Below are 26,629 nucleotides of genomic sequence, written 5' to 3'. Positions count from 1 at the left end.
CCGCTCACCGTGCTGTGCTTGGTAACTGTACAACTAGGAATGAAAATGAGTGGACAAAATGGGGGAAGGATGGAGTAAAAACTATTCAGGCACTTTCATTGGGGGTTTTAAGATGCTGAGTTACAGATTTGCAGGTGCTGTGCTATCCCCAGTGCTCTGAACACTTGAGATAATGCCATCTGGAGGAAGTTATTTGTTGGGACAGGACAGCACTTTAAACTTTGAAGTCAGTAATAAACAAAGTGAAGCAGCTGGAACCTGGCAGGAGAAGAAACAAGCCGTTCATATCCACCCGTGCTATTAAAAGGAATGGGAGTTCTGCAGTGGACTTGGGTTTTTTTCATATGCTTGGAAAGTTATTCTTGCTCTAGAAGTCAGCTGCTTCAGTTTTTACATCAGGGAGAGAGTAGAGGGAGGGTTCTGGAGGGTGATGGTTGTTTATAAATTTCAGGAAGTAATATGCAGTTAATTAGAGTAATTATGGTTCTGGTTTTATACTACAACAATGACCTGGGTCCCAATCCTCCCTATTCATTCTCTATGAAGATAAGACCTTTTATCGAGAAGATAAGGGTCTGATTTACCTCCTGATAAATCAGAAATGGAAACTATTTAATGTATGGACACCGGCCATAAGGAGTTAAAGCACACAGCTTTTATTTGGCTTAAAAGTCAGACTTGTTTAGTCTTTTTATTTTGCCAAATCTAAGAATTTTAAAAAAAGAAAGATTTAAACATTTTTCTTTGTTCTTATTGTTGCCATATGGTATGAGTAACAAAACCTCCCTTCAGTGTGTTTAATTCCTTTTCCATTTGGCATACATTCACGATACACTTGTATATAGCATATTCTGTGTGTGACGGTATGTCTTAGAGAAAAACTCCCTTCACAGGTCACTGGATGGTTGACACACCATTAATTTTTATGTTCCTGTTAAACAAAGATCTGGAAATTTAGTACCGTACACGAATTTGTTATAGATTGCCAAGCACAGGCCAAACCCCCAATGGCAGATCTGACATTTTCCATCAGTGGGTCATCAAGATGTTTTCAGTCACCGCTGAGTTTCTACCAGCCAGAGTCCCTTACGCACACGTAGGAAGGGTGTCAGTTTTCACAGTTTATATGAAAGTATTCTTGTAGATGGTGACAATGAATTCGGAGAAGTGGAGGTCACCTGGGATCACTCGTTCCATTTATTGGATTTTAACAAGGAAAAGTTTTATAAATACATCTAAGTACATGATTACAAAATTGGTTTGAGTACTTCCAGAACTTCTAAAGAGAAAAAGCTGCGGAGGTCACCCATCGTCCTGCCCTGCCCTGCTTTGTACATGGAGGAATTTTCCATATTTCTTTTATATAGCGTATCAGAAGGTTATAAGCACAGATGCTATTTGCATGTTTATGACTGTGAAGGGTTTGGTGTGTAAGAGGTAAAGCATCTTAGGGCTGGTTGTGAGCTGTTTTCTGATGGGGGGAAGAAATAAAACGGAGTATCTTGTTAAGGACCGGGACAAGGGCTGTCCAAGCTCTGTCACTGATGGACAGCAAAAGCTCAGTATAGACACTGGAAAATATGTATGCTTAAAAGCTTGTATGTGAACATAGAAACAAACATCTAAGCCTGCATGCTTGTGTTTGTGTATTTATCCACATAGACATCTCTGTATGTGTGCACAGTGCATGCCAGAGGTTAGATTAAGTGAGAGGCGATAATGATGAAGCACATGTGGGGGTAACGTAGTGGTTTTATCTTTGGGCCCATGTACTGGTAGGACTAGCAGCTTTCTGTCTTGGGAAGTTACAGTCATGGATCCAAGCTTATTGAGTAGGTGAAACAGGATATCCATCATATTTCATAGACAAAGTGCTGAAAATCTAGATTCTGTATTTTCCTGTATATTAACAAAGTCAAAGACTTCAGATTTCAAGAAGAAGAGTGTTTGCTTTGGTTATTTCTTAAGCTTTTCTGTAGGGATATTTGGATAACATGCTAATTTCTCAGCTGAGCAAGCAGATGGAATTATTCTGTTGATTTCCCCGTCCTTTTAGCATTTTACATCTGTCATAAAATTGAACTGCAGTATGTCTGTAAAATATATTAGAGCGTGCATTAAGAAGAATGTAGACTGATATCATTGGGTCTTTCAGCACCCCGGAGTCAAATGCTTGCAAAGTTACTACAGAGCCTTTGGGATAAGGGAATATTCTTTCTTCCTTCACCCCCTTTTTTTTAAACAAACCTGAAAACAGCTGTTGAAACAATGACCTCATAGAATATGACATGGCTGTGGAAATTATTAACAAAGTCAAGCTTTGAAAGCATCAACCTACATACAGAATTGAAGGGTTGCTTTGGTGTTTTGGATGATTTACAGGACTTCCTTGGGCATTACACATCCACGTCTTTACTGTGTGTCAGCTTCACGTCCAACCAAATAAATGCTTTGCTTTTCTTCTGTTCCCCTTCTGAATAACGTATTTTTTTTCATGAGAACGTGGTTACAGACTAAGCTCATGGAAGTACTTCTGGAAAAGCAAAATGCATCGTGTCACATGCACATCCTTGTGGTGTTACTGTAATGTGCTTTGGAATCACGTTCAGAAGATGCTGGATTTCTCATGCCATCTTACTGCTCCTGTGTTAGATTTGCTTGGGCCCATGCCAGTACAAGCATTGGCATCTGCGCTGCGCTGAGGGTTTCAGGAAGAAAATGAATAAGGCTATCCAAAAAGTGAGGATGGCGGTCAAACTACAGCTAATGCTTCTTGCAGAGGGCATGAGCAGCTGTGTCAGGCAGGTGACGTTGATCCCCAGGGCTTACATGCGTGCTCTTGTGCTATTGCTGCCATCCCGAGGTGCAGGAGGCTCAGCTGGCACGGGCTGCTCCATGAACTGGCTTTACCATCTCTGGCTTCATTTGTGTTTGACTTCCTTGGCTGTTGGCAGCTGCTCCAGCATGAAAAACACCCAATGAAATTTTATTTTAGCACTGGGTTTTTTGTTATTTTAATTAGTCGTTTGGAGCGTGCTTGGCTACAAGGCAGATGAAAGCAGATTACCACTACAGTGACACAGTAGATAATTAAGTGGGGTGAAAGGAAGCCTAGCTTTCTTTTTTCATTGAGAAAATAGTGTTTTAATTACCTAGCCTGTGATAGAGGAAGGGAGAATTGTTTTAGCTCATTGGAATAAGAACAAACTCCAGAAGAGCCTTTGCTGTTGAGCAGACTGGTGTATGTTTGTTTTGCTTGTAGCTGCTGCATTTAAAATAAATATCCCAAGGACAACTGCAATCTCAAAACACTCTTTCTGGTTCTGACAATGCTACACCACTCATCCAATGCCATTTTTCCTGTCTGTAGCCTGATTCATGTCTTGTTCCTTGAGCTCCACAAATGCATCTTGTCTCCTTCCTGGGGCTAAATGCAGTAATTTCTACCCATCACCCCCTCCACCACCACCACCTCTGCAGGTTGTTTTCTCTCCCTCCATTGCTTCCCAGATGGGGACTGAGCACTGCTGTGCTTCTTCGCAGCATATATACATGTGTAGGCAGGTGTATGTAAATACAGTCCATCCTTTGTATGCACAGATATTCATCCCTTTCTTGTCTTATCAAGAAAACTGTGAAGGCTAAATCAGCATACTCTGAAAACGCCTTAAAACTATGGACAGTGAGCACATCTGTGTCTTTGTATTCCCATAAGGTGATGCAAAACGGAGATGAATTCAATACAGTTAAGTTGTATACGTTGTAGGCTGCAAATAACTTGGTTTTGTTCTGCTTTTTGTGTTGTTTTTTACCTAGGAGAAGGTGTCGTCCCACATTTACATCCACACATTTCTGCAGAAAGGATATTGGTGGAACTGCCTTCCATGCATACAGATGACCAGACTGACCAGACACAAAGTATAAGTAGCATTCATGGGGATTCAGACTCTTCAGGGGCAGATACGTTTTAAAGTGTATGGCCTATTATGATACTCACTGTCTAAAGGCTTTGACTTCAGTACATTTGTCAGCCTAGTGTGACAGTCTGGATGTTTCATCCAAATAGTGGCCTTTCAGAACTGTTTGTTTTCTACTATTTTTCTGATAATTCTGTAATGATTGTAAATTTAGGCAGTGGCTCTGGTTGTGAATTTTAAACGACTGTTTTTAAACAAATAAAATGCTGTTCTTTTGGAATCGTTGTGTTTGAGTCAAGGTGAAGGTCCTTTAAATATTTATTGTATGCACGGATGAATGTGAAAAGAAATGAATTCTTTTTTGGCTATGAAGAAAAGACTCTTTTTTGGTTGACTTGTACCTCACTGTGATACCAGAGCATATAACTTCATCTACACAGCTTCAGTGCATCACTTAATGGGAGACACTTTGTTGTTGCAGATACTCATAACCGTGAACAGTTTCCATTACTCTTATTTTATGGAGCCTGCACTGATTTCATCTCTCTATAGGAGAGACAGATTAAAGTTCCTGTTGGCTCTATTTTGATCTCATTGACACAAGGTTCGGTTGATTTGCTGCAAAACCTGCAGAGGGAAATGGGAAAAGAGAGAGCTTCAACCATTCAAGGTCAGTAATATCCAGATGAATCAATTTTAAAGGAAGTCCTTTGAGCACATTATAGAGTTGTGTTCTTGTCTTCCCTTAACAGACATGTAACTGGCAGGTTTGGTTTGGGGGTAGAAGCGTGGCAGGCAGGCTTCATGTAACATCACCTGAAGAAATGAAAAGATACCTGAGTGACAGCATTACTGGGGGTTGGTTTTTACCATACAGTGTCGTGAATCATAGAATCATTAAGGTTGGAAATAACCACCAACCCATCACCACCATGCCTCCTGAGCTGCGCTGGGGTATTTCCATACCTACGGGGTATGGAAATGCAGCGGGGATGGCAAGAGCTCCTTAACCCAGCTTTCCTACAGGAGAAAATCCTTGATGAAATTATGTTCCAAGTTCCCTGTTGAGCTGCTGTGTTTTTGAAAGCGCTAATATATAATTTAGATTCCCTTTGTTGCAGCATAAATAGAAAATGTGTGAAATGAGCCTCACCGCTTCTGTACCCAGAGCTGTCAGCCTGGATCAGAACTGTGTTTCACCAAACAAAGTGCAGCTATAGAATCAAGAACACACAGCTGACAAACCAGGGGTGAGACAGGAGACAGCAGATGGATCCCCAGGCGAGGAGAGCACATGAAGTGGTGAGACAGCCCTGGCCGGGGGGGAGAGGCAGTTGTCCCATACCAGGATAACAACTGTGTCAGGTTTTACTGTCTGCAGTGCTGAGCATCACACATGTTTTTCTAATTCTTTTTCCTCTTCTTGGGAACAAATGCATTTAAGTCAAAGGTATTGTCATTGACTGAATCGTGTAGAAATGAGCTGTGTTTTTAGGTGAGTATGCCAGAAAATGCCCAGTAAAGACCAATTTCAATTGGTTTTGAAAATTCCATCTAGGTTTATGTTCTGTCCCACCTCAGCATGACTGATAAGTATCTCTGGAAGCCCCCCTGTGTGCTTGGCAGTGTGATTCGGGTGGTGCTGGTGGGATGGCACTGCAGCAGTGGGATGTGCTAATTGTTCACTTGCTGCAGTCTCCATTTACCACTCACAGTGAACTGTGAGAGGTGCAGAAAGTGCAAAGTATTTGCTTTTCTTTCCCCCAAACTTACCCAAAACAGTGTATCCTGCCAAATAAACATAAGGGGACCTCTGTAAATCTGGCACCCGTGCATAGATTGTATTACAAGGGGCTATTTATAATCCTTAGGAACAAACTAAAGGCTCTGTGGGGGTTGGGTGTTTTGCTTTGTTTTTAATCAGGCTCTGATTTTTTTTCCCTTTGAAATGGGAAAATAAAATGCGTCTTGTAGAAATTTATCTATTTCTTACTTTTGGATTCAGTCTTGTATTTCAGATCCCTGTAAATAGTTTTCCGGAGTTTGAAATGGTAAGCACATGTTCTGCGAACACAGCCAAGCCGTGATAAGGAATTCATCTGTCTGCCTCTTCAAGTTCCATTTTGTTTCTGCTGCTTTTATGATTGAAAATGCACATTTCTCATGGGCACTCACAGAACTGAAACAGCATGATTTGCAAGCTCGCTAAATGGATTTCTTCCAAGCAAGTCATTGGGGTATGTCATCAAAGCTTAGCAGCATCAAATAGAATTCCATCCAGGAACAGCATTAAAAACCCACCTCTATACAGCTATATTTTTCAGTTAATTCTCAGCAGCGGAGGGGTGGGGGGAGGAAGTTGTTATTGGATTTCAGGATTGCAGCGTGGAAACCAAAACCCTGGCTTTATATTTTGGTTCAGCTGAATTCCCGGTGAAGCTCAGTGCAGTCTAACATTAGGAAAGCACTGAGACCAGGGTGTTTGTTCACAGATTGAACTCAGGGTATATGAAAGTACAGAACTGAAATGTCAGAAGTGTTTCTACTTGCTGAAGTCATTTTCAGGCTCTGGTAAAAATCTGGCAGTCTGGAGGTGAGGTGCTCAGAATCCAATTTCTTTCACTTGCTCTAAGTAAAAAGAGATGCTGTGTGATTATGGTGGCAGCAAGGAGGAAAATGCATGGATCCATAAGCTGGTGGATGGTTGTCAAATGCCAGCATTGCCTTTCCCTGTTCAGCTGATCTAACTTGGTTTTCAGTGTGGGAAGCAGAGCGTTTCACGCACGCGATTAATCTTATCTGAATAGGGGGAAATTGGATAAAGTGAGGCTTTTATTACTGCTGTTCACCTTCAGAGCTCAGAGGCTGAAGTTGTCAAAATCAGCTGCTGGAAGCACGGTGCTAACCTTCCAAGGTGCTTTACAATCAATAGAGGATAACGTTTCTGTCCTGCCTTGGTGAAGATGTACGTGCCAGCCTTCCCCCTGCGAATTAAGTACTCAGATGTTTGAAATTACACACGTGCAAAAAACTGCTGGATCCCACTCTGAAATATATCTGCTTCTGAACTGGAACCCCGCAGCTATTTAACAGCTCCCTGTTAACACTAGACATGAATAGACAGAAGGGCAAGGGGGTTGCATCCTACTCTATTGAAATGACATGAGAAGTTCATCCTCTCTGTATAGGTCCAGGAGAGTTTTATAGATGGGACTGAAAGCTTGTGGTTTTTATACTGGCCAGTAAGTATGTTTCTATGATATTCTCATTTTTTATCCCATTCTTTTGCTGCATTAACAATTATCTTTCATAGGCTGCCTTTAAAATCCTCCTTGTTATGAGAGTCAGTGCCTTCCCCACCTTCCAGGACTTGGACGAGGTATTGCCTCTTTGATCCCAAAAGTGTGACTGTATCATTTACCTGAATCTTGATGCTGTGGTGTCTTTGAGCCACACCATTGTGTTTCAGTGTTTTCTTGTTTCTATCAAGACCAGTGGCACCATCATTTTTGAAATGAGGAGATACCACTAAGCTAGAAGGAATTCTGGCCATTTTTCTATGACTTCTTCAGATGGACACGGCTCTGTAGTCTGCCTCTCCTGGCTCGTCCTTCTTTTGCCTTCTCATTATAGAAGCAATTGCTTCGTATTTCATAGAATCATAGAATGGTTTGGGTTGGAAGGAACCTTTAAGATCAGAAGAATTGAGTGAGTGCAGAACAAAAACGTTTCACATTGCCTTGGACAGACCACAGGCAGTGCCCCCTGCGTGGGGATGTGCTGCTGTTGTATCCCTGAGCTTATTCCCTGCTCTGCCATCTCAGCACACTGATTTCATGCTGGCAGCTGAAAGACGTTCCCTTGATTGACACCTATTCCTTTATGTACATATATATATATATATATATATATATATATATATATATATATATATAAAATACATATATGCTGTCCCTACCCTATGGCCTTTATCACTGGTAGAGCCCACTGTCTGATCACCCCATGAAGATCTTGCCACTGCAACCATGACTTACAGCTTATTTTTAATGGGTTCTGGGAGATGCTCGTTGCAGTGAGGGGGGATTTTGCAGGCTGAGTGGCAGCCTGTCATTTTTTTCCCCCCTTATTTTTATTCTGACAGCTTTGGGAATTGTACCCTTGAAGAAGGGCGCCCAGCACCCCGCATCTGTCACATAATTGCTGTCTTTCCTTCTGTGCTGCAAAGCTGCACTCCTTTTTCACTGCGTTTCCTTAATCAGCACCTGTGGCACCAAGGCATGATGAGAAGGGGTGCTTGCTGAGAGACCCAGCACCTGCCCACACTGCCCTGGGGTCTGTTGCAATTGCTTTCAATGGGGCAATGCCAGGTACTGTGCAAGAAGGGATTCCTCTGGCCCACAGATTTTGTATCTCGAGGATGAAGAGGATTTCCAGTTCTGTGCCTCTCTGAGCATGTCACTATATGAGCAGCTGATTTTCTTCCATGTCCCAAGTATTTCTCCCAGTGAGAGGGGATCAATTAACCGCAGCCATCTTTGCAGTCACACCCTCTGTTAGCAAGCAGTCACTCTGCTACCTCCCCTGATGTTGTGACCTTTGATCTTTTCAGAAGGTCAGAGCCTTCAACTTCATTCCTAGAACTTGAGGAACTCTCCCTGCTGCTTCCCAGCATCTTGGAGAACAAACCCTATCTCTCCCTACCCGATGCAGCCTGAATTTCCTCAGGGAATATCTAAACAGCGCCACGTGATCCATTGCTCCCAACCACTCTACAAATGGGAAAGCATAAATCATGTGTCCTTGCAAATAAACACAACTGGCAAGATGTTATTTTTCTCCGTCTGAAGTAACACCGGCTCTTTAATCTGCCGCCTCCTGCAAGCATGTCTGCTCAGAGAAAGTACAATCACTACAATGTATACACAATGTTCTTCTGCCACTTTTCCTTGCGAGCTCTAATGGGAGCTCTGTGCCAGAAGCATTTAAAGTAATGCAGGCAAATGAATACCTCTTACTGTTCTCGCTTCTCTTCTTCGCCTTGGCTTTGAGAGCAAAGAACATTCCTGCTTGTAAGGAAATGAACAGCCCAGCTAAGAAAGGGAAAATCCGAACCGTGAAATCCTAGTGCAGCTTAATTGTCAGACCTGTGACTTTCTTATGAGCACTGTTTTATGGTGTGGGGGTGCTGGGGCATCATTAATTCTGAAAATATTCTTTGTAAACCGAGGAAAGGGTAAGTCCTTGCCTTAACAGAAACAACTCCGAGCTGAGCACTTAGAAACACTTCAAAAACTGGAGATGTTTTTACAGTTAAACCTCGTCTGGAATTCATTTAAAATAATCATGTTTACATGGAGGTGAATTAGTGCACCCAGCTCCACCAATGCCTCGCTGCAGCTAAGGGTGTGCAGCCAAGAGCTGTACTGGTGCTGGTTCTGTCCCTGCCTGCTGCACTGCAGGACCCTTGGGTAGGGAAGCCCAGGGTTTGAAGTTGAAATTGCTTTAATGAGTGATGAACCTCGTGGGGATAATCCAGGGTGAGTGAGTGCTGGGGATACGCTTTGCCTTTCATTACAAACCTACTGGTTTTGTGTCTGCACAAGGCAGCCTGTAGAGTTCTTGTTGCTGTGAGTGCTGGATGTCTGACTGTTCCACTCCTGCCCTTCAGCTCCTGTTTTAGGGCCCCCCTGCTTGAGATAAGACGTCCTTATGAAGCAAGTTATACATCAGATACCTGGGAATGTCTCTGCATGTCTGTGCTGTGCAGTTCTTCCAGGAGCCAAAGAAAGCATTTCTCTTGATGAAACACCGAGTGCCAGGATCTCTTCCCAGCTGAGGTCTGTGAGCAATTGCAGACAGCAAAGCCTTTCCGTTTTGCTTTGATGGACAAAAATGCAGTTGCCTTGAGTGTCCGCTGATAGGAAAAGGAGCTTTATTTCAATCATCCTCCACTGTTGTTTTCCTTTAATTGAAGTTCATGGTGGTTGCAAGTCCCCTCCTGACCCTCAGCTCGTCCCCTACCTCCACCTGCAGATAGTGTGATATCACCGGAGGTGCTCTTCCTGCCCGGGCTCTCAGCCTGGTCCTGGCAGACTGTGCCCACAGTGGGGACACGTGGACCCCGCTGGGGACTCGGATGTCACCTCCTGCTCACTGCTGTGTCCAGTGCCTGTTGTGCCTTGTGTGTGTGCCCCAAAGAAACACAGCTTTCAATTGCACGCTAAAAAAGGCAACAGAGGGTAAAAGGGAAGAGTTATAAATGATACCAAAGCTAGAAGGAAGACAGGGACAAGCACAGGATGATTGCTGGCAGCAGAGCTGCTCTGTGCTTGGTCTGGATCTGCATGAGCACGGGAGGTGATTTTCCCCCCTGCATTGCTCTCATGAGCCCCTGTCTGCAATACTACGCTCTGCTCTGGGCCTCCAGCACAAGGAGAATGTGGAGCTGTTGGAGTGAGTCCAGAGGAGGCTCAGAGGGCTGGAACAGCTCTGCTATAGAGTCAGGTGGTGTCCAGTCTGGAAAAAAGAAGGCTCTGGGAAGACCTCCTTGTGCCCTTCCAGTATCTAAATGGGCTGCTGAAAGCTGGGGAGGGGACTCTTTGTCAGGGAATGCAGTGACAGAGCAAGGGGCAATGGCTTTAAACTGAAAAAGAATCCTGAACTACAGAACACCTCAACTTGGAGGGGGCCCACATGGATCTTGCCCCAACCCCTCTGACCCTCCATGCCATTCCTCAGATTGCAGAGCTCAGTGCTGCCCCTGCACCCAGAGCTCAAGGTTCACCTCATATTCCTCAATACCTTTGGTGTGCAGACAGCAGCCTCTGGTCCTAAAGCTACGGCTGCCACTGCTCTAAGCACTTCTTACTAACCCATTTGCTTTGAATTCCTACAGATTGGTGTAATTTGCCACCTGTGGGACTGGGGAAGCTCTGTGCTTCTGCAGATAACAAATCTCGGGACCTGCAGCTGAACCAGCACACACTGCTGTTTTAACCAACTGTAAACTCAGGGCTTCTGAGCACGCTTGGAAAAAAAGCATAAATCAGAGTAACTTCTGATTTCTTTCTTATTCCCTTGTTTCATGAACACACGAGCAGCCAATGATTAGGTTGCTTTCAACTAATCATTTCAAAATGGGCCACGTCACCGCCGGGCCGTGCGCTGCAGGGTCAGCCTCAACATCTGTTCCATGGAGGAGCACCGCCCCGAGCAGAGATAAACCCCTTCCAGCAGCACGTCAGGGAACCCTGCAAACATGAGCAAACTGCTGCTGTGAAACCCAAACCTCTCGGAGCTGCAGGCTGCGAGTGTCACTGCTGGAAGGGATGGGAGAAAGATGGAGCGGGGTTTCCATGCAGCACAGTTGGGAATCACGACCCTCCTAAGAAACCATTGCTTCAAATGCAAATTCCAAATGGGATAATGAGCTGGAAATTCAACTTGTTTTCAGCAAACATGGGACAATGCTTACAGATTTGTTTTTCTTGCTATGGGCATCCACCACCACTAGAAGCACAATATGAAGCTCAGTGGATGAAGCACAGCTCTTAACGCTTCTCCAATCTGGTATTTTTATAGCTATTTCTGCATCTTCTTAGGTATCCTTGGCAGCAAAAAGGCTTTTTGTTCCCCTCCCCCCCTTGTTTTTACCAATATATATTTGGTGCAATGGGGATTTTTTGCTGTGATACTGAGTTTTTGCGTGGCAAATGAAACTTCTGAAGAGAACACTCAGAAACCGAATAAAGACACGCAAAGCTGAGATCTTGTGGCAAGGATTTAAGGAGAATGAAGGCGCTGCAGACGTTTCTGACACAATCCAAGAGCCTGATCAAATGCTGCTTTCCCTCGACCTTGTTCCTGGGAGCGTTTGAGTTGTTGGGGCTTCTGCTGCCGCTCGTAAAACTGACACCGTGTCTGCACAAAATGGAAAACGTTCACATGCAAAGATTCTGAGCAACTTGAAAGAGGCACAGAAAGGGGCAGGGTCCGGGACAAGCTCAGAAATGTGCAACTATTTTGGATTACTGTGCCCAAGCCTCAAATTTACCAGATATTTAAAACACATGCCTACATTTAGGCTTATGAATACTTGCACTGACTCAAGGAGATCCTTTGCTGGGGTAAACGCAGGCATAGATTCAGTTGTCTCACTGAATGAGAAGTGTAGAAATAATTCATGTACTTCCTCCTTGGGTCACAAATACAGTGCAAATGTAGAGTAGATCCCAGCTGAGTATATAGAGCAGATGATGCAAATACTCTGATTAACTACACCAGGTCTTAGATCTCACTGCTTGATGGCACAGTAACTACTTCTTAAAATCACACAACCATTAAGGTTGGAAAAGATCACCATGATCCCCAGCCCCTGCCCCCTCCTACCATACCCACTGCCCACATCCCTCAGTGCCACATCTCCACTGTTCTTGAGCACCTCCAAGGATGGTGACCCCACCACTGGGCAGCTGTGCCACTGCATCATTATTCTCAGAGAAGAAATGTTCCCTAATACGTACCCTAAACCCTTCAGACAGGCTGGAGCATACAGGATTTGGGCTGGTACACATGGAGCATTTCTCCTCATCTCATATCACTCCCAAATATTCTCTCTTTGAAGGTGATGAGTGCACAGACAGCAGCACTGGTGGAATTAGATGCCCATTCTTCACTGCAATGTGGTTAACTCATCAGAACTATGGTCGCTGTTACTGATGAGAACTGGCCACAGTTCCTCACTATCTGTATGTACAAAAACCCAGACGCATTCATTTTTTATTTTCTGGGTTTGATGTTCCCATCACAAGCACATTTCTCATGAGCTGCTGTGGAGGAAAGTGAGCAGGGAGCCCTGGTGCATGCAACAGCAGCAAAAGCACCTTATTTTCTCAATGAGAGCTTCAGAAGAGCTGTGGCTCCAACCCTGCATCACACCTGGGCACCTGCTGTTCCCATTGCTCACACTAACCAGCCAGGCCCAGGGCTGCTCACGGAGCTGTATTGATCCATTCACGTGTCCAGCAGGGCTCATTGGGCTGAGCTGGCTGCTTTGTCAATATCCACATTAATCTCCCTGCAGACGCCACTCCAGCCACTTCGCAGATTTGCTGAATGCACGACCATATTTCCCATTTTCCTGCTGAATTCACAGAGCTGCAGGTTCCTGCTCACTTCCCTGGCTGCAGACGCTGTGTTGCTGCCTGTAGGTGGGAACTGAAGGCTGAATTACTTTCTCTTGTCTTACTGATAGGGTTAAGTGCTGGAGTTGATGTTTATTGCTTTTGTGCAAGCCCTCAATGTCCCTGTCATGTTCCTTCAAGACAATGAGATGTCTCATTCTTGGTGTGAACCAACAACTTGGGAAGGGGCAAATTGAACCAAGCAGACTTCCCACCTTTGGGAGCATGGGAAGTGCTGGGCTGTTGTGTAAATCACATACTGATCAAGCAGGGGATATGGAGGCATGAATTGCTTTGCCCATGGCCATGCCTTCTCCCACCTCACCCCACCATGGCCCTACCCAGATGGTCCCCGTCTTGCAGCCCCTTCTTGCTGCTCTTGTGTTTCCCTGCAGCTCCTGCGTGGCCACAGCAGGAGGGCAATGGTTTGGTGAGGGCTACGAAGCAGCTCTGCCAGCCAGCAAGCCAGCATGGAAAAATCCAGTTGCAGATTTCTTTGAGCCCCATAAGCCCTTCCTCCCTTCCCTCCCACAAGTGCTCCCATAAATCTTACCTCCCTATCACAGAGCTCCTGCCTCTCCTCCACCAGCATGGAAGCAGACAGAGCATCCTTTAAACTGGACGCTGTGCTGGGGCAGGGAGGGGCAGGACCCTGTTGGCTCACAGACCCCTCACAAAGGGCTTGAACTGCAATATTTGTTTGCAACTTGTGTTTTCCTTGCAATAGAGGCATTACTGCTTAAAAAGAAGGTAATATCTATAATTTCTCCAGGAGGGTTTGTTTTGAAACTGGGACCAAGTAGGACGTGGCTGTATCAGCAAGGGACCTTGTCCTGCTATGTGAACTACTATGGGATTCCTCGTTTCCTTTTGTAACTATTCATTATCTTCCCTGTTTTTAGGGCACTTGCTCCACGTGCTGTGGGCATCCTCAGTCCTATTGATACCACTGACACCACTGAAATTACATGCTGGGCACAGAGGGAGCTTTGGCAGCCACCTGTGTGGGGCTCACATTATTGCAGTGCAGAGGGAGCTGCCTCTGTACTGCTGGGCTGCCTGCTTCCCCCATCTGATCTATTATTAACGATGCTCCTGCCACTAAGCTCATTAAGAAACGCGTTCCCCAGCTCCTTCTCGCCTGGCCCTGCCTCTTTTAAAATTGAACCTTTTAATTTGAATGAATCTTTAATTCAGCTCTGTCTCCTTTCATGCCCTCCCTATAAAGATCTATTCCCCCTGGTTCCTGAGGACAAGGAGTTATTTGATCAGGTTGAATTGGGGATGTGTAGCCGTGGTGTTGATCTGATTTCATTGACGTGGCTTCAGGATTTCATTGCCGATTCATAGCAGGGATTCATAGTCATAAAAAAGCAGGAGGGAAGTCTTGGGGTTTCTGGGTCTGCTCCTCTCATCTCCGGTGCTTTAAGCACATGGGATGGGATCACTGCTGCATTGGTTTCCTTTGTTTCTCTGGGGGATGCATCATTTTCAGCTGTGCCTTTTCTGTGCTAGAGCTCTCCATGCAACAGGATGCAGGGAGGGAGTGGGTTTAGAAAAGGCAATGGATCCATGGGGATGTTTTTGCAGGGCGGGGGGTTAATTGGTATTTGTGGGTTCTGATCCTATTTCTGTGAATTAAACAGTCACGGGATTTGAGACTTTTTCTTCCAGAGGGATGAATGGAGAGTGTGAATGGAACCAAGCCAAAGCATAGTGGTGGTCGTGGGTTTTGGCTACAGGTGGGACCAGCTGGTGACCTCTTTGGTAGCGCGTGGCCAGGATGCTTCTGCAAGGAGATGTGGCTCCTTCCTGCAAACACTTTATTACCAAGGTACAGAGTGTCATAAACTCATATAGAATCAGAGAATGGGTTGGGTTGGAAGGGACCTCTTAAAGAGGGTTGGAATTAAGACCCCCAGCCCCACTCCCTGCTGTGGGCTGGGTGCCCCCCCAGCTCAGTCTGTGCAAGGCCCCATTGATGGCCTTGGGCAGCTCCAGGGATGGGGCACCCACAGCTCTGGGCAGCACTGCCAGCACCTCACTGCCCTGATGTCAAAAAACTTCCTTGTATCTGAAAGGGTCTCAGCTTTGCATTTCTGTCCATTCAGGCACTGAGCTGGCTGCACCTCATGTCTTGCAGAAAAGCTCCCAGATGCTTCCTGCTTCCACGTGGGCTCTGAGCACCGTGAATGAGCTGTGGGGCTTTGCCTTAAATTCCTCCTGCCCTCCAGGAATAACGTTAGCCTCAGCTGTCTGAGCCCTGGTGTTTGCACCTGGCCCACCTGGGAGGACGGGGAACATATGCTGCCCTGGGAGGTTTAAATTACCCTTAGCCCTTGGGTGTGCCTTTGTGCATGTATCCTCATCTGGCCAAAAGCTTCTTTTCTATTCAGGGTGGACATAACAGAGAGAAAAATACAGCTTTTGTGACACCAGATCCAAATTGCCACTGATATTTATGAGCCCAGAGATCTAAATGCAGCCAGAGAGACCTGGTTGTACCTGGGGTATCCGGAGTGCTGGCATCCCAAATGCGAACAAGATGGAACTGGTGCGGGGTCTGGGCGCTACCAGGAGACATTAGTTGTGCAGATAAACCACAGCTTGTGGCTGAGGTAGCTGACATTGGACCAGTAACATCACTCCCAGCCTGGTTTTGTATCTCCTTCTTTCCCCCTCCCCCTTCAGCTGTTTTATGGATTATGCAGCTCCTGCCAAAGGTTTTAAGTTTGAAACTATACCATAGCTCGGCACATAACGATGTTGAATGAACGATTTAAAACTCTGAGTCATTAAAACTGTCCAGGAGAACCAAGTGGATGTTATTTACTGTGCTTCCCAGCTCAGCCGAAACCTCGCCTTTTCTTCTCCTGCTTTCTATATTTTCCTTTTAAAAACAGCAGCCAAAATTGTCTGGAAAGCATTCCTTGTGAGAGACAAACTGGATCCGTAAGTGGAAATGTCAGTTTTTAAGCATCTCCACCACTGCTTTGAAGTAACTTCACTTTTTGTTTGATTGCCCTGCCTCAAAAGCTTTATCTTCTGGGTTATCTCTTACCACCCCCCCACCCCCCAAAAATAAAAAGCAATCTAGTGGCTGCAACCAGGATTAAAATAAAAGGGAAGCCAACCAAATCAAGCTCTTTTGATGGCTGCTCTTCAGACGGCTGCCTAGGTGGGCTGGCTCCTGGGCTGCGCTCTCCGGGCAGCGCCGCTGGTTGAAGCACGGCTCCCCCCACTCCTGCCATGCAGTGGAGGTGGGAGAGAGCCCCGCTTTCATTTCTGTTTGTGTTGCTGAGCTTCGCCTTGGAAATGGAAATCCGACTTGAAAAGAGACTCCTTGCGATTAGAGGCTGTGAAAAAAAAAAAAAATCTAATGAGTTGCCGCTTTTAATTCCACATCTGAAAGGCAATCTATTACTGTCTTTTATCACTTCTGTCTCCTATTAGAGAAGCAATCTCGTGCTGGGACTCTTTCAACACCCAGGCAGTTAATATACATTATAATTATTGCCTAATGTACGAAGAGCCTGGTGTGCCCGAGTTCTCTGCTCGTTTTTACTTGGCTCCTGGAAGGCTGGTGTGCTACGTTAGCAGGGCTGGAGTAGGGATCTCCTAAGATTGATGAGGGTTTTGTTTTACTTTTCTTTAGTTGCAGTGAGTTCTCACCTCAGAGGCTCTATCTGAGAGTACACGCAGAGCAAGGGACTGCTCCTGCCTGGGAGAGGCTGTGGAGACATAGGATGGAGAGAAGGGATGGCAACAGGAACATCCTCAGCTGTGAGCTTGGGGGCCTGGGTTTGTGGGGGGCATCTCTCTGCTGTTATGAAGAGAAAGGAATTACATACATATAAAGAAATTTTAAGGACAGCATTTCCCAAATTTCACTTCAATCTAAGTAAAAAAAACAAACCTGTTTTGTTTTGTCCCTGGATGATAAATCTGTGCTCATTTCCACGTTACTTAGCCAGATCTAAAGCCAGAAGCAGAAAGAAACAGGCGAGCACTTTCTAAGCCACATGCTCTGCGTGCAGATCAAAGCAAAACCTCCCCCCTCCTTCACAGGGGGTTGATTTGATGTGGTGCTCCAGCTGTGAGCTGCTGTCGAGAGGTGCTCAGGACCAGAGTGGGGCTGCGTTTGGTGCTCTGACTGATGGGCAACATGGCTGCAAAACCCCAGCCCCGCTGTGACCCTGCGCGTGGGGTTTGGATAGGGCAGAAGCTCACAGCAGGTGGTTGGCATCCTCTGTTCCTTGCTCCATCCTGGGGACTGCATGCTGTCTGCATGCTGCTGCCAGGTCCTTGCCACAGGCAGCAGCATGCTGGACGAGAATACCAACTAGTATAGACCAGTTGCCCTGTTGAATTCAGCCTGCCCCATTGGGCAACATCTCTGCAAACCACCCCATAGTCCAAACAGTTTTATCCCTTGGGCTTTTGTTGAGCCCTTTTGTCCAACCCCTCTCTCAAGGTTATTTGAGGCTCTTTGCATTCTGCTGCTCCTTTTCCCCCAGGACAGTTTCCTTGAGGACAATCCACCCCCAAAGACAATACCATCCCCAAACCTGTTCACCCAACTCCCCTACAAACCACCATCACTGTAGGATAGAGAGTGGGCTCCTTCAACAGCCTATGCTGAATGCAGCACTAGTGCCAACTACAGTGGCCCAAACCCATGGAATAACCCATTTACCCCTTCCTAAAATGGAACAATTAATCATTTATAAGCCTGAACTGTTACAGCCACGCGGACCCAAGGAAAGAAGGGCATTAAAATTCCACTTGATGCTCACCAGGCCTGACTAATAAAATAATGTCCAACAAGGACATCAATTAGCCACCGACTCGCTAATGCTTTGCAAGGCTAATGACAGCTGGAGCGAGGGATTTGAAACCCGAGTCATTTCTCCAGCCTGCACCAGGGTGCCAGGGATAAAAGGTTAGTCATGTGTACCAAATGCAGCGTGAGCTCCTCCATTATTTATGTGTGTCAAACAGACAAGGAGCGTTTCAATGCCTGCAGTCGCTCTATGGTAATTTGTTTTATATAAACAGATATAATCTGGTCATTAATACACATAATTCTGAGAGAGCTGACAGTAATGAATCTGGAGTATATTATTGCATTGACTCACTCCCTTCCTAAATAATAGTCTGTATTAATAAGAACCGATGTAGCCGGCAGCACCCGGGAGTTTCATGGTGGACTCGAGATGGATGGCTTTGCTCTTTGCTTCTTGTCCGAAGCTTTTCAGCCAGGCTGTCCCATAAACTAATGGGATTTAGACTCCTCTCTCATGAGGCCATGAGAGCTCTGCTGTTTCCTGGCTTGGGACTGCTCGTGTTGCATCAATCACAGCTTGGCACTGCACGCCCCGCATCTCTGGCTCTGGTGATCTGGGTTGGGCTCAGCGGCTTTCCTGTTCTCTCCCACCTCTCGGGAGAATGTTTTTGTTCCCTGTTAATAATTGAGGGTTTATTTCTGTAGTGGTGCAACAGGCGTTTTCTGGGAAAGTGGAGGTGGGTGTGTATGGACATTGCTTGGAGATTTGCCTTGCCTCAAGTACGTCAGATCGGTGCTGTAGATTTGCTTCCCTTGTGAGGCACTGAAAGTTGAAGGTACTGGTTGGCACATGCCCCCACGTGCACACCATGGATGAGCAGGGTGGCTTGGCTATTGACCCCGGAGCCAAGAATGGACAGTAGGATATGTTTGTTTGACTGCTCACCCTTAAAATCAGATCTGCCTACTCACATGGGTGTGCAGTCAGGCCAGGCTTAGTCAGGAAAATAGACAACAGAGGGGTGGAAGATAATCCAACCACATACTCATTGAGCTGTCCCAGGCTCTCCCTTCCTCTGGGTCTGTCTCCATCAGTAAATGGTTTAGGTCACTAACTGCCTTCCCGGGCAGCTCTGAGGATGTTTTTGGAGCTCCCAGGAGGGCTGGAGCTCTGCTAAAGAGCAGGGAAGAGGCTGAGGATTATGGAGTTTCTAAACCAGCTTTGCAATAAGCATTCTTGGTTAACAAACCCGGATGAGGTGGGTCTGGGAGTGTCCAGGAAAGGCGAGCACTTGATCCCACAGCAAGCCCAAGCCCAGGATTCATAGGGGTGTTATGTTCATAGATCCTGACCCACCCAGTGCCTGGACCTGCTGCTGCTCTGAGGGGCTGTGGCTCTCACATCCCATAGCCAGCAGCAGCTCCTCATCAGATTTCATCTATGGGATCACACTGCTTCATGATGGCTACTCCCAATTTATTATCCATTCTTGCCCAACAAACTTCTTGGCTGTGTCTCTGCATGAGAGATCCCAGCATTGCTTGCATCAACAGAGCAGGAATGGGAAAGTTCAAGGTAAAAGCCCACTGTGGGCAATACTGCAGGTTGGACAAACCCATTTCTTTAAAAATAACTACCTTCTGTCTAATGATCACCTTAGCTACCATTGGAGTGACAAATATGCCATCGGCCCCACATGATGCCTCCATGCCATCTGGCTGCTCTCAAAAGACACACACTGAAAATGGTGCTTTCTCTGCGGGGCTGTTTTGCCCCCCCTGCATAGAAAACAAGAAGTTCTCCTGTAATTAAAAAATATTAAAAGAAAATATATCAAAAAAGCCAATTCTTTCAGTTGTCTCCTGCCTCTTGTTGCCATTTTGTTTCCCATATGGATGACTTACAGTTCCTACCTTCTGATGTGGATTCACTGCTATGAGCTCCACTTTCCCCACCTGGCTCCGAAAGGACCCTTGGATTCTCTGCTTGGTGAAGCAGGGTTTGCTGACTGAACCAGTGCGACAGTCTCTCTCATTTCTGAGACTGCAGCTTTCAGTGAGTACAGAGCAACGTTCTCAAACACTGCCTAACTTTCATTTTTGTGGCTTTTCTTTTTCTTTATAAATGCCTCCTCTGATGTGATTTGCCTCACAAGCATTTTCAGGTTGGTGACAGCAGCCCGGGAGAGCAGCGAGGCAATATCTTCCTGGGTTTGATTTTATTCCGTCTGCACATAACAAACGTTTTCAAGTGGCAATCACTTCCTGCCTAAGCTACTGTGTGTTTTGAGTCCTGTGATCAAATTCTCTGTATCTGACGAGGAAAAAAAAAGAAAAGTCTGCCGTACGATTCCCCCTGTTGGATGTGAGGGCTCTTTTGAGATGGGGAGCAATCACCAGCATCTTTGCAAACACTGTTTCAAAGGTTGTTTCAGCACTGGAGGCAGCTTTCCTGCAGAATTCACTGCCTGTGAAGCCTCCTGGTGACAGCCTGGCCCCTTTCCCCCCTGCCTTTGGCAGGCACTCGGGAGGCGTTGGGCTTGTTTGCAGGTTGGATTTTGTGCTCTACTGCCGATACCACTTGGTCTGTTTTGTGCTCTCTGTTGTAGATGATGGAGCCATCCATTTTCAGATTAATTTACTACCGAGTCCAATGACCTGGATGCTCACAATCCTATTTCTAACTCTTCCCCATTCTTTTTCCCACTTCAGCCTTCCCAGAAGCCCTGCTTGTAACACTCCAAACAGCTTCCCACCAGGTTTCCACCATTCCAGCTATGCTGAATTTATCCCTGCACAAAAGCCATTCCCTCAGTTTATCAGCCAGGACCTACCTTGAGTGGAGGAGGAGATGAAAGAGTTTCTCTCCCTTTCCTTCAGAGCTTTGATTAATTTTCTTCTCGGCACCTTCATTATGTGCTAAGTGAGTTTCCATTTGTTCCCTCTTTGCACCTTTCCCTTTTGTTGTTTGTCTAACACCTCCCAGCCCCAGGCAGCCTGTCTTCCCCTCAGCAAATCAGTTTCCAATTGGGGAAGGAAGCATCTAAAATCCAAACCCTCTCTTGGGAGCGCCTTGCAAATGACACTCATCTTGCCACTTCAATGCTCAGCTTTCCCATCAAAGATCTTCTGTTTTACTTCACTTACAGGAGAAGCAGAATCTTAAAGCTCTTTGGGGGCACTTCTTTTTTTCATCATCCTTAGGACTGATGTCCTAACAACAAGATAAGCCATGATTTAGGTGCATTGGTGTCTGTTTCAGTGATGTGCCTGCCCAGAGCCACCACAAGGTAGATGTGGCTTTCATTTTGAATGGGTTTGACCCCTTGGAAAGCTGGTTCAGCTTGTTAAAATAGCGGAGAATGAACAAAGGGAAGAGTAGAAAAGATAACAGGGAAGCCCAGTGGGTGCCCCTGCAGCACCCAGACATCCTGCTGGGGCTGCTCACTTTGCTGGCAAGCCAGATTGACTTAATTTCAGTTTCTATTTGAAAGGCAATTAATTTCATTGGATTTATCCCATTGATTTTGACTCCCGTTCAGAAAAGCGCTTCCTCTCCCTCCCAGACCACAAGCATCTGCAAGCATCCCATTCATCACCAAACACTCCAGCAGATGCAAAGCATCCCTTGGAAACTGCTGCGAGAGCTGCACACACACTTAGGTGTTCTGCAGAACCGGGGCCTCTCTACATGAGAAGAGGCCATTAGTTTTGGCTCATTAGCTAAACCGAGATGACTATTAAATCCCACTCCTCCCGCCGCTTTCTGTAAAATAAACTTAGAAATGAGCCATCTTTGCAGCTGTGACTGGTAATAAATCCAATTAATTTCCATGTCTTTAGTGCTAATATATGCATTAGATGTGTCAGCCCTGCCTTCTTGTTGCCTTCATGGAAAAGCTTGTCTCAGAGATTTCCTTTTAATTAGAGTGGGAATGTGCTGCTTTCCGGGTGTATTCCTCCAGGAAGCCACACACTGAGATGCAGCATCTCCAGTCCCAGGATTATGTGTTCCTGTTAAACCACCTATGGCTGTTCATACAGCAACAAATTCCTACTTCCCCTGCTAACTGAAGGGTTAAGGACAAACCTCTTCTTTGTCCTGTGAAAGTGTGAGCAAACACAGCAGAACCCAAACACACAGATGCGCTCCTCTTTGAAATCTGCATAGTAATTAGTGTTTACAGTCCTTCCCCTTCATTGATGGCTCCAATACAAAGGGTACAGTAAACAGCTGGGTGGGATTCATGGTCAGATCCATTAGTGGAATCACCTCTTTCACCCACAGGCAAGTCTCACGCTGGTTGAGACTGGATAACAAGCTCTGAAGGGAGGTTATGGCAAGATGGGGTTGCCCTCTTCTCTTTGGTAACAGAGACAAGATGAGAGGGAAGGGCCTGAAGTTGTGCCAGAGGAGACTCAGGTTGGATATTAGGACACATTTCTTCTCTGAAACAGTGGTGCTGCAGTGGCACAGCATAACCAGGAGTGCTGGGACACCGTCCCTTGAGGTGTTCCACAGCCATAGAGATGTGGCACTGAGGGACGTGGGTAGTGGGTACAGTAGGGGTGGGCTGGGGTTGGGCTTGGGGATCTTGGAGGTTTTTTCCAACCTGAATATTCTGTGATTCTGTGAACAGCACACGGGTCACAACTGCATAGCAAAGTCTTTTAGGAAGAGTTGTTGGCAGTGTTCTTTATGATTGCCAGGAGATCAGAGCCCCTGTGCTGATGTAGGGGCAAAATGCACGTGTTTTAGCAAAGCCTTTCAATGTTTGCTAGCCCTTGTACTCTGAAAATTGCTTGCAGGTGTCTTGGAGCTGTACATCCACGTGCATAGCTGGAGTTCAAGTCTGCTGCTCCTTAAGCTTGAAGCTGGAACTTGGGTCCTGTTCACAAAGAGCTTTCAACTGTAGAATACCCAAAAGAAAATCAGCCCAGAAGCCAAATTTACAAGCATAGCTGGAACCTCCTTCCCTCCTCCTGCTGCCCCACAGCTAACCTTCCCTCTCCACCCTTACAAACAACGCAAGCTTCCAGCTCCACTATTTGAGATTCCCCTGAGCTCTGTGGGTGCTTTTCTTATGGCCTGTCTCTTGTGTTACACGCAGGGGTGGTTCTTTCTCCTCTCGGAGGTTATCTGTGCTCCAAGGCTGTTCCCTATGGATGGAATCATGAGGTCTCTGATGATGAACAGCAGGTCTTTGTTTGCCCCCGGTGCACTGGGCTGTAAATCCTTGGAGTGTGGCCAGAGAAACCAAGAGCTTGTTGTCTTCATCAATCAGCCAGGCATCTCATGCTCTCTGTGCCCTGCACGTTTCCAATGGCCTTGTAGCTGCACGGTGGATAATAAGCCAGCAGATGTACAAGGAGGCAGGAGGGCATGATGTGTTCGGTCATTTTAGGGAATGAAGTCGCCTGGATGAGCTGCCTGAGAAAGACAAGGCAGTGTGGTGGTCCTGCCCAGCATCCAGATGTGCCTGTACCCTTGGCTGGATGCTCATTTCTCCTCTTATTCTTCTGGCAACCATTTAATAACCAGATCCTCCAGTTATGCTCTTCTGGGCAGGTCCACAATGCAGCTATTCGAGCTCTTTTCTTTTTAACCAGGTTTGCTTTTTCCTCCTCCAGGCAATGGGCGATGTCTTTGGGAGGGCTCCCATCCTGCTGCCTCAGATGGCTGAGTACCACTTTCCCTGCTCCCCCAGACAACTGGCGCTCTATTTGTTTTCAGCCTCCCCGCAATGAATCTGGCCCTTCATTCTGCAGCTTTATCCTGCCCTGCCAGCAGCCCTTCGCCAAAGCAAAAACAAGGAGCCGAGTGCCGAGATGTGACTGGCACTGGGTGGAATGGGGGAAGCAAGGCTCAGATTTGGCCACGTGGCCAGATGGTTTTAGTTGTGTTTCTTTGTTTGTTTGTTCCTTTTCCCATCACTGCTTCACTCTGGAGGATGTAAGGTTTTGTTACAAGCAAACAACGCACCAAAACAAAACAAAACAGAAAAAAAAAAGGGAAGAGGAGGTGTTGAGGAAGCAGTGACATTTGGAAATGCGCTCCAAGCAATGTGGTGACGCTGGCTTCAGTCTACTGAAAGCTTGAAACAACAGCTGGAAGGCTCTGACTGCTGGGCTGGGTGCTTCTCTTGGCTGCATCCCCCAGGCGCGCAGCACTCCTTGTTCCCACCTTGCTCTCCCTCTGCAACGCTGCATAAATGCTAAATGGAATTTTAATAATAACCAAAGTCGGAGGATTTCACGTGATTCTGGGAGGTGGGCTGCAGAACTGTGCTGTGGGGGGATAAGAAAGAGCAGCCAAAGTGGGGGAGCTCTGCAAATCCTCCCCTGAGCACCTGCACGGTGCACACCAAGGGTCAGGTTTGCATCCCAGTTAGGTGGAGCAGGGGAAAGCATCATCGATCTCATCGCTTTAAAGCTCATGCTCTAAGAGCAGAACAGCTCCCCGCCTGCACTTCTTTAATGAACACGAGCATCAGTGAGGAGCGAGCTGAAAAATTCAGATCCCAATCCAAAGCACGAACGTGCCAGCGTTTGGGTGTGTAGGTCTGGAGCTGGAGTCTGACTCACTTGCAAATAGGGACCCTTTGCAAAAGGTTCGAATTCCTGTCCTCCCTCCGAAATTTAAAAGAAAGGGTTGGAGAAATTCTGGGAACTCGGTGTTTTGGTTCTGGGCCATCTAAAAAGGGTGAAGTATGTGCTTAAATGCTTTGTTGAATAGGAAGAGACTTGAGCATGTGCTTCATGTTATTAAGTGCTTAGCTGTTTTTGTTGAATCGGGGCCTCTGGCTTTTAAAGTCAATAGGAACCCCTTAGGCTGCATCTGAAAGGGTATAGAAAAGAAGTGGCATCCAGATACTGAGCGATGTTTGTCTGCTGAGCTCCGCATTCCTGCTTTGAAAGCTCGTGCCTCTAGATCTACCCCCATTGCTATTCCAAGCCATCTAAATGACCTGCACCTGGCCACCAGGTGATTATGCAGGAGAGCCCAAGGTGTTACAGATACTCAAGGCTGGAGAAGTTCGGCAGCCTGCAGTTTGTGTCGGTGACCTCAGAGCAGCGTGGTAACAGCAGGACACCGGTGTGCAATGCTGCTTTGCTGGCCCAGCTGAGGAAGATCCTTTAATGATGGCCACCTTCTGCCTCTGAGAACCTTATGGGATGGCCCTGCTTCCAATTTACTCAAGAGGAGTGGGTGAGGGTGAACTAAGCTGGTTCCCATGGGTGATGGAGTTGGGAGTAACCACCCAAACACACCTGGCTGGCCCATTTCCACATATAGGGAATACAGAGCAGCTGGAGGCAGTGAACTTTTCAGCTAAAACAGGTGCTGCTGGAAGGGAAATGCCCCCAAAACTCTGCAACAAGAGGGTGAATGTGAACTTGTTTTAGTGGCCCATGAGGTGGAAGTGGTGAGCAGTGCCTGAAAGTAACAAATGCAGGAGGGAGTAGGGAAAAAGCAACTTCTGACGCTTTACTAGTAGATGAGTGGCTGAGAGCGGAGTGGAAGTGGATGGAAAACTTATGCACAGATGAAAGGCTTGAAATGAAATACATTATGCATGAGACTAGCAGTTGGAATCTGAGAGCCACTTGGAGGTAATCATCGGAAAAGCAGGAATGGTTCCGGGCAACAATTTCAGCCTATAGCAGAGGCACCAAAACAGTTCCCAGAAATGAGAGTTCCTTTGAAATTGAAGCTGAAGTTAGAATGGAAGGATGGGAGCAGCGTCCTGTGGGCACAATAGACCCTGTGCTCCTTGTGCTCAGTGCTCTTAAATTGCAGGGGATGGGTGAGCTGCTGCTGGCCTTGGACGGGGCTGTCCCAGTACTGCTGCTGCCATATGAAAGAAGGCCATTGATTTGCAATGCTTGGAATGAAATGATTTCCCCGTGCTGCTTTGCTATTGCTGGCTCTTCTCACAGTTGTTCCCATCTGCACATCTGATGCTCATACAGCAGATAATAATGCACAGAAGCGATGTGCTCTGAGTCAACTGTTCAGCTGCAAGATTCAGGTTAAAGTTTTGGGGCAATGACTTCAGGAAATGGAAATGTCCTTCTTTCCCCTTGCAGATACCTGCGTCGACAGAATTGTGCTCTCTCAGAGCAAATCCTTTATTATAGAGAAGATTAAAAATGGTATTTCCTCTCCAGCCAACACTGAGAACAGGATTAATACTCAAAACGCTAAAGACAGAACAATGGTAACAGCAGAGATTCATGCAGCAGGTCAGTTTGCACCTGATTCAGAGCTGCCTTTTGTGTGCGGCACTTCAGGTTCACCACAAGGATGGGAGGCTGACAGCAGCTCCCTCCCAAGCGCTGTCTGTTCCCATTCAGCTCACGCCCTGCATGTGTGGCAGCTCTGTGACTGCACAACTGACCTTGCAAGTTTTATGGGACTCAATGATGCAAAGCCAGTGATGCCTCTCTTCCTCCCAGCACGTGACTGCAGCAGCAGCAGTAAGAGGGCTGTGGTTCTCCCTAGGAAAGCAGATTGGTTTAGGGAAAGAGATTTATGGTTTCTTCTTCTTTTTGTTTTTTGGGGTTTTTTTAAGTGGTTTCTTGGCCTTACACTAAATGAGACTTGCTCCTGTTAACCCACAGAGCATGGCAAATCACCAGGGAGACAACATGTGGGGATGAAGCTGAGATTCTCACCGAGTTCTTCAGTGCAAAGTTCCTGGATGCAAAGAAGTGGAGGGTGAGAATTAGGAGTGAAGTGA

The 26,629-nt window shown here is 46.3% G+C and overlaps 1 protein-coding gene across 5 annotated transcripts in view; it reads left to right on the top strand.

Annotated features, from left to right (window-relative positions):
- KIAA0586 (KIAA0586 ortholog) overlaps nt 1–4,197 on the top strand; it is a 60,364-nt gene extending 56,167 nt beyond the window's left edge. For all 5 annotated transcript variants that reach the window (XR_014946186.1, XM_015865721.3, XM_015865720.3 and 2 more), the window contains one exon: nt 3,817–4,197. Coding sequence is in view for 4 of the 5 variants with exons in the window: in XM_015865721.3 (XP_015721207.2) it covers nt 3,817–3,971 (155 nt within the window). In the remaining variant the exon portion in view is untranslated. The remainder of the gene's footprint in view (nt 1–3,816) is intronic.
- The last annotated feature ends 22,432 nt before the right edge of the window (nt 4,198–26,629 follow it).

Source organism: Coturnix japonica, chromosome 5 (assembly GCF_054131305.1).
Source record: "Coturnix japonica strain WE chromosome 5, WE-NBRP24, whole genome shotgun sequence".
In the NCBI taxonomy this organism is placed as follows: Eukaryota; Metazoa; Chordata; class Aves; order Galliformes; family Phasianidae; genus Coturnix; species Coturnix japonica.
The sequence above is the reverse complement of the archived record's forward strand: the minus strand, read 5'-3'. Positions and strand labels throughout refer to the sequence as shown.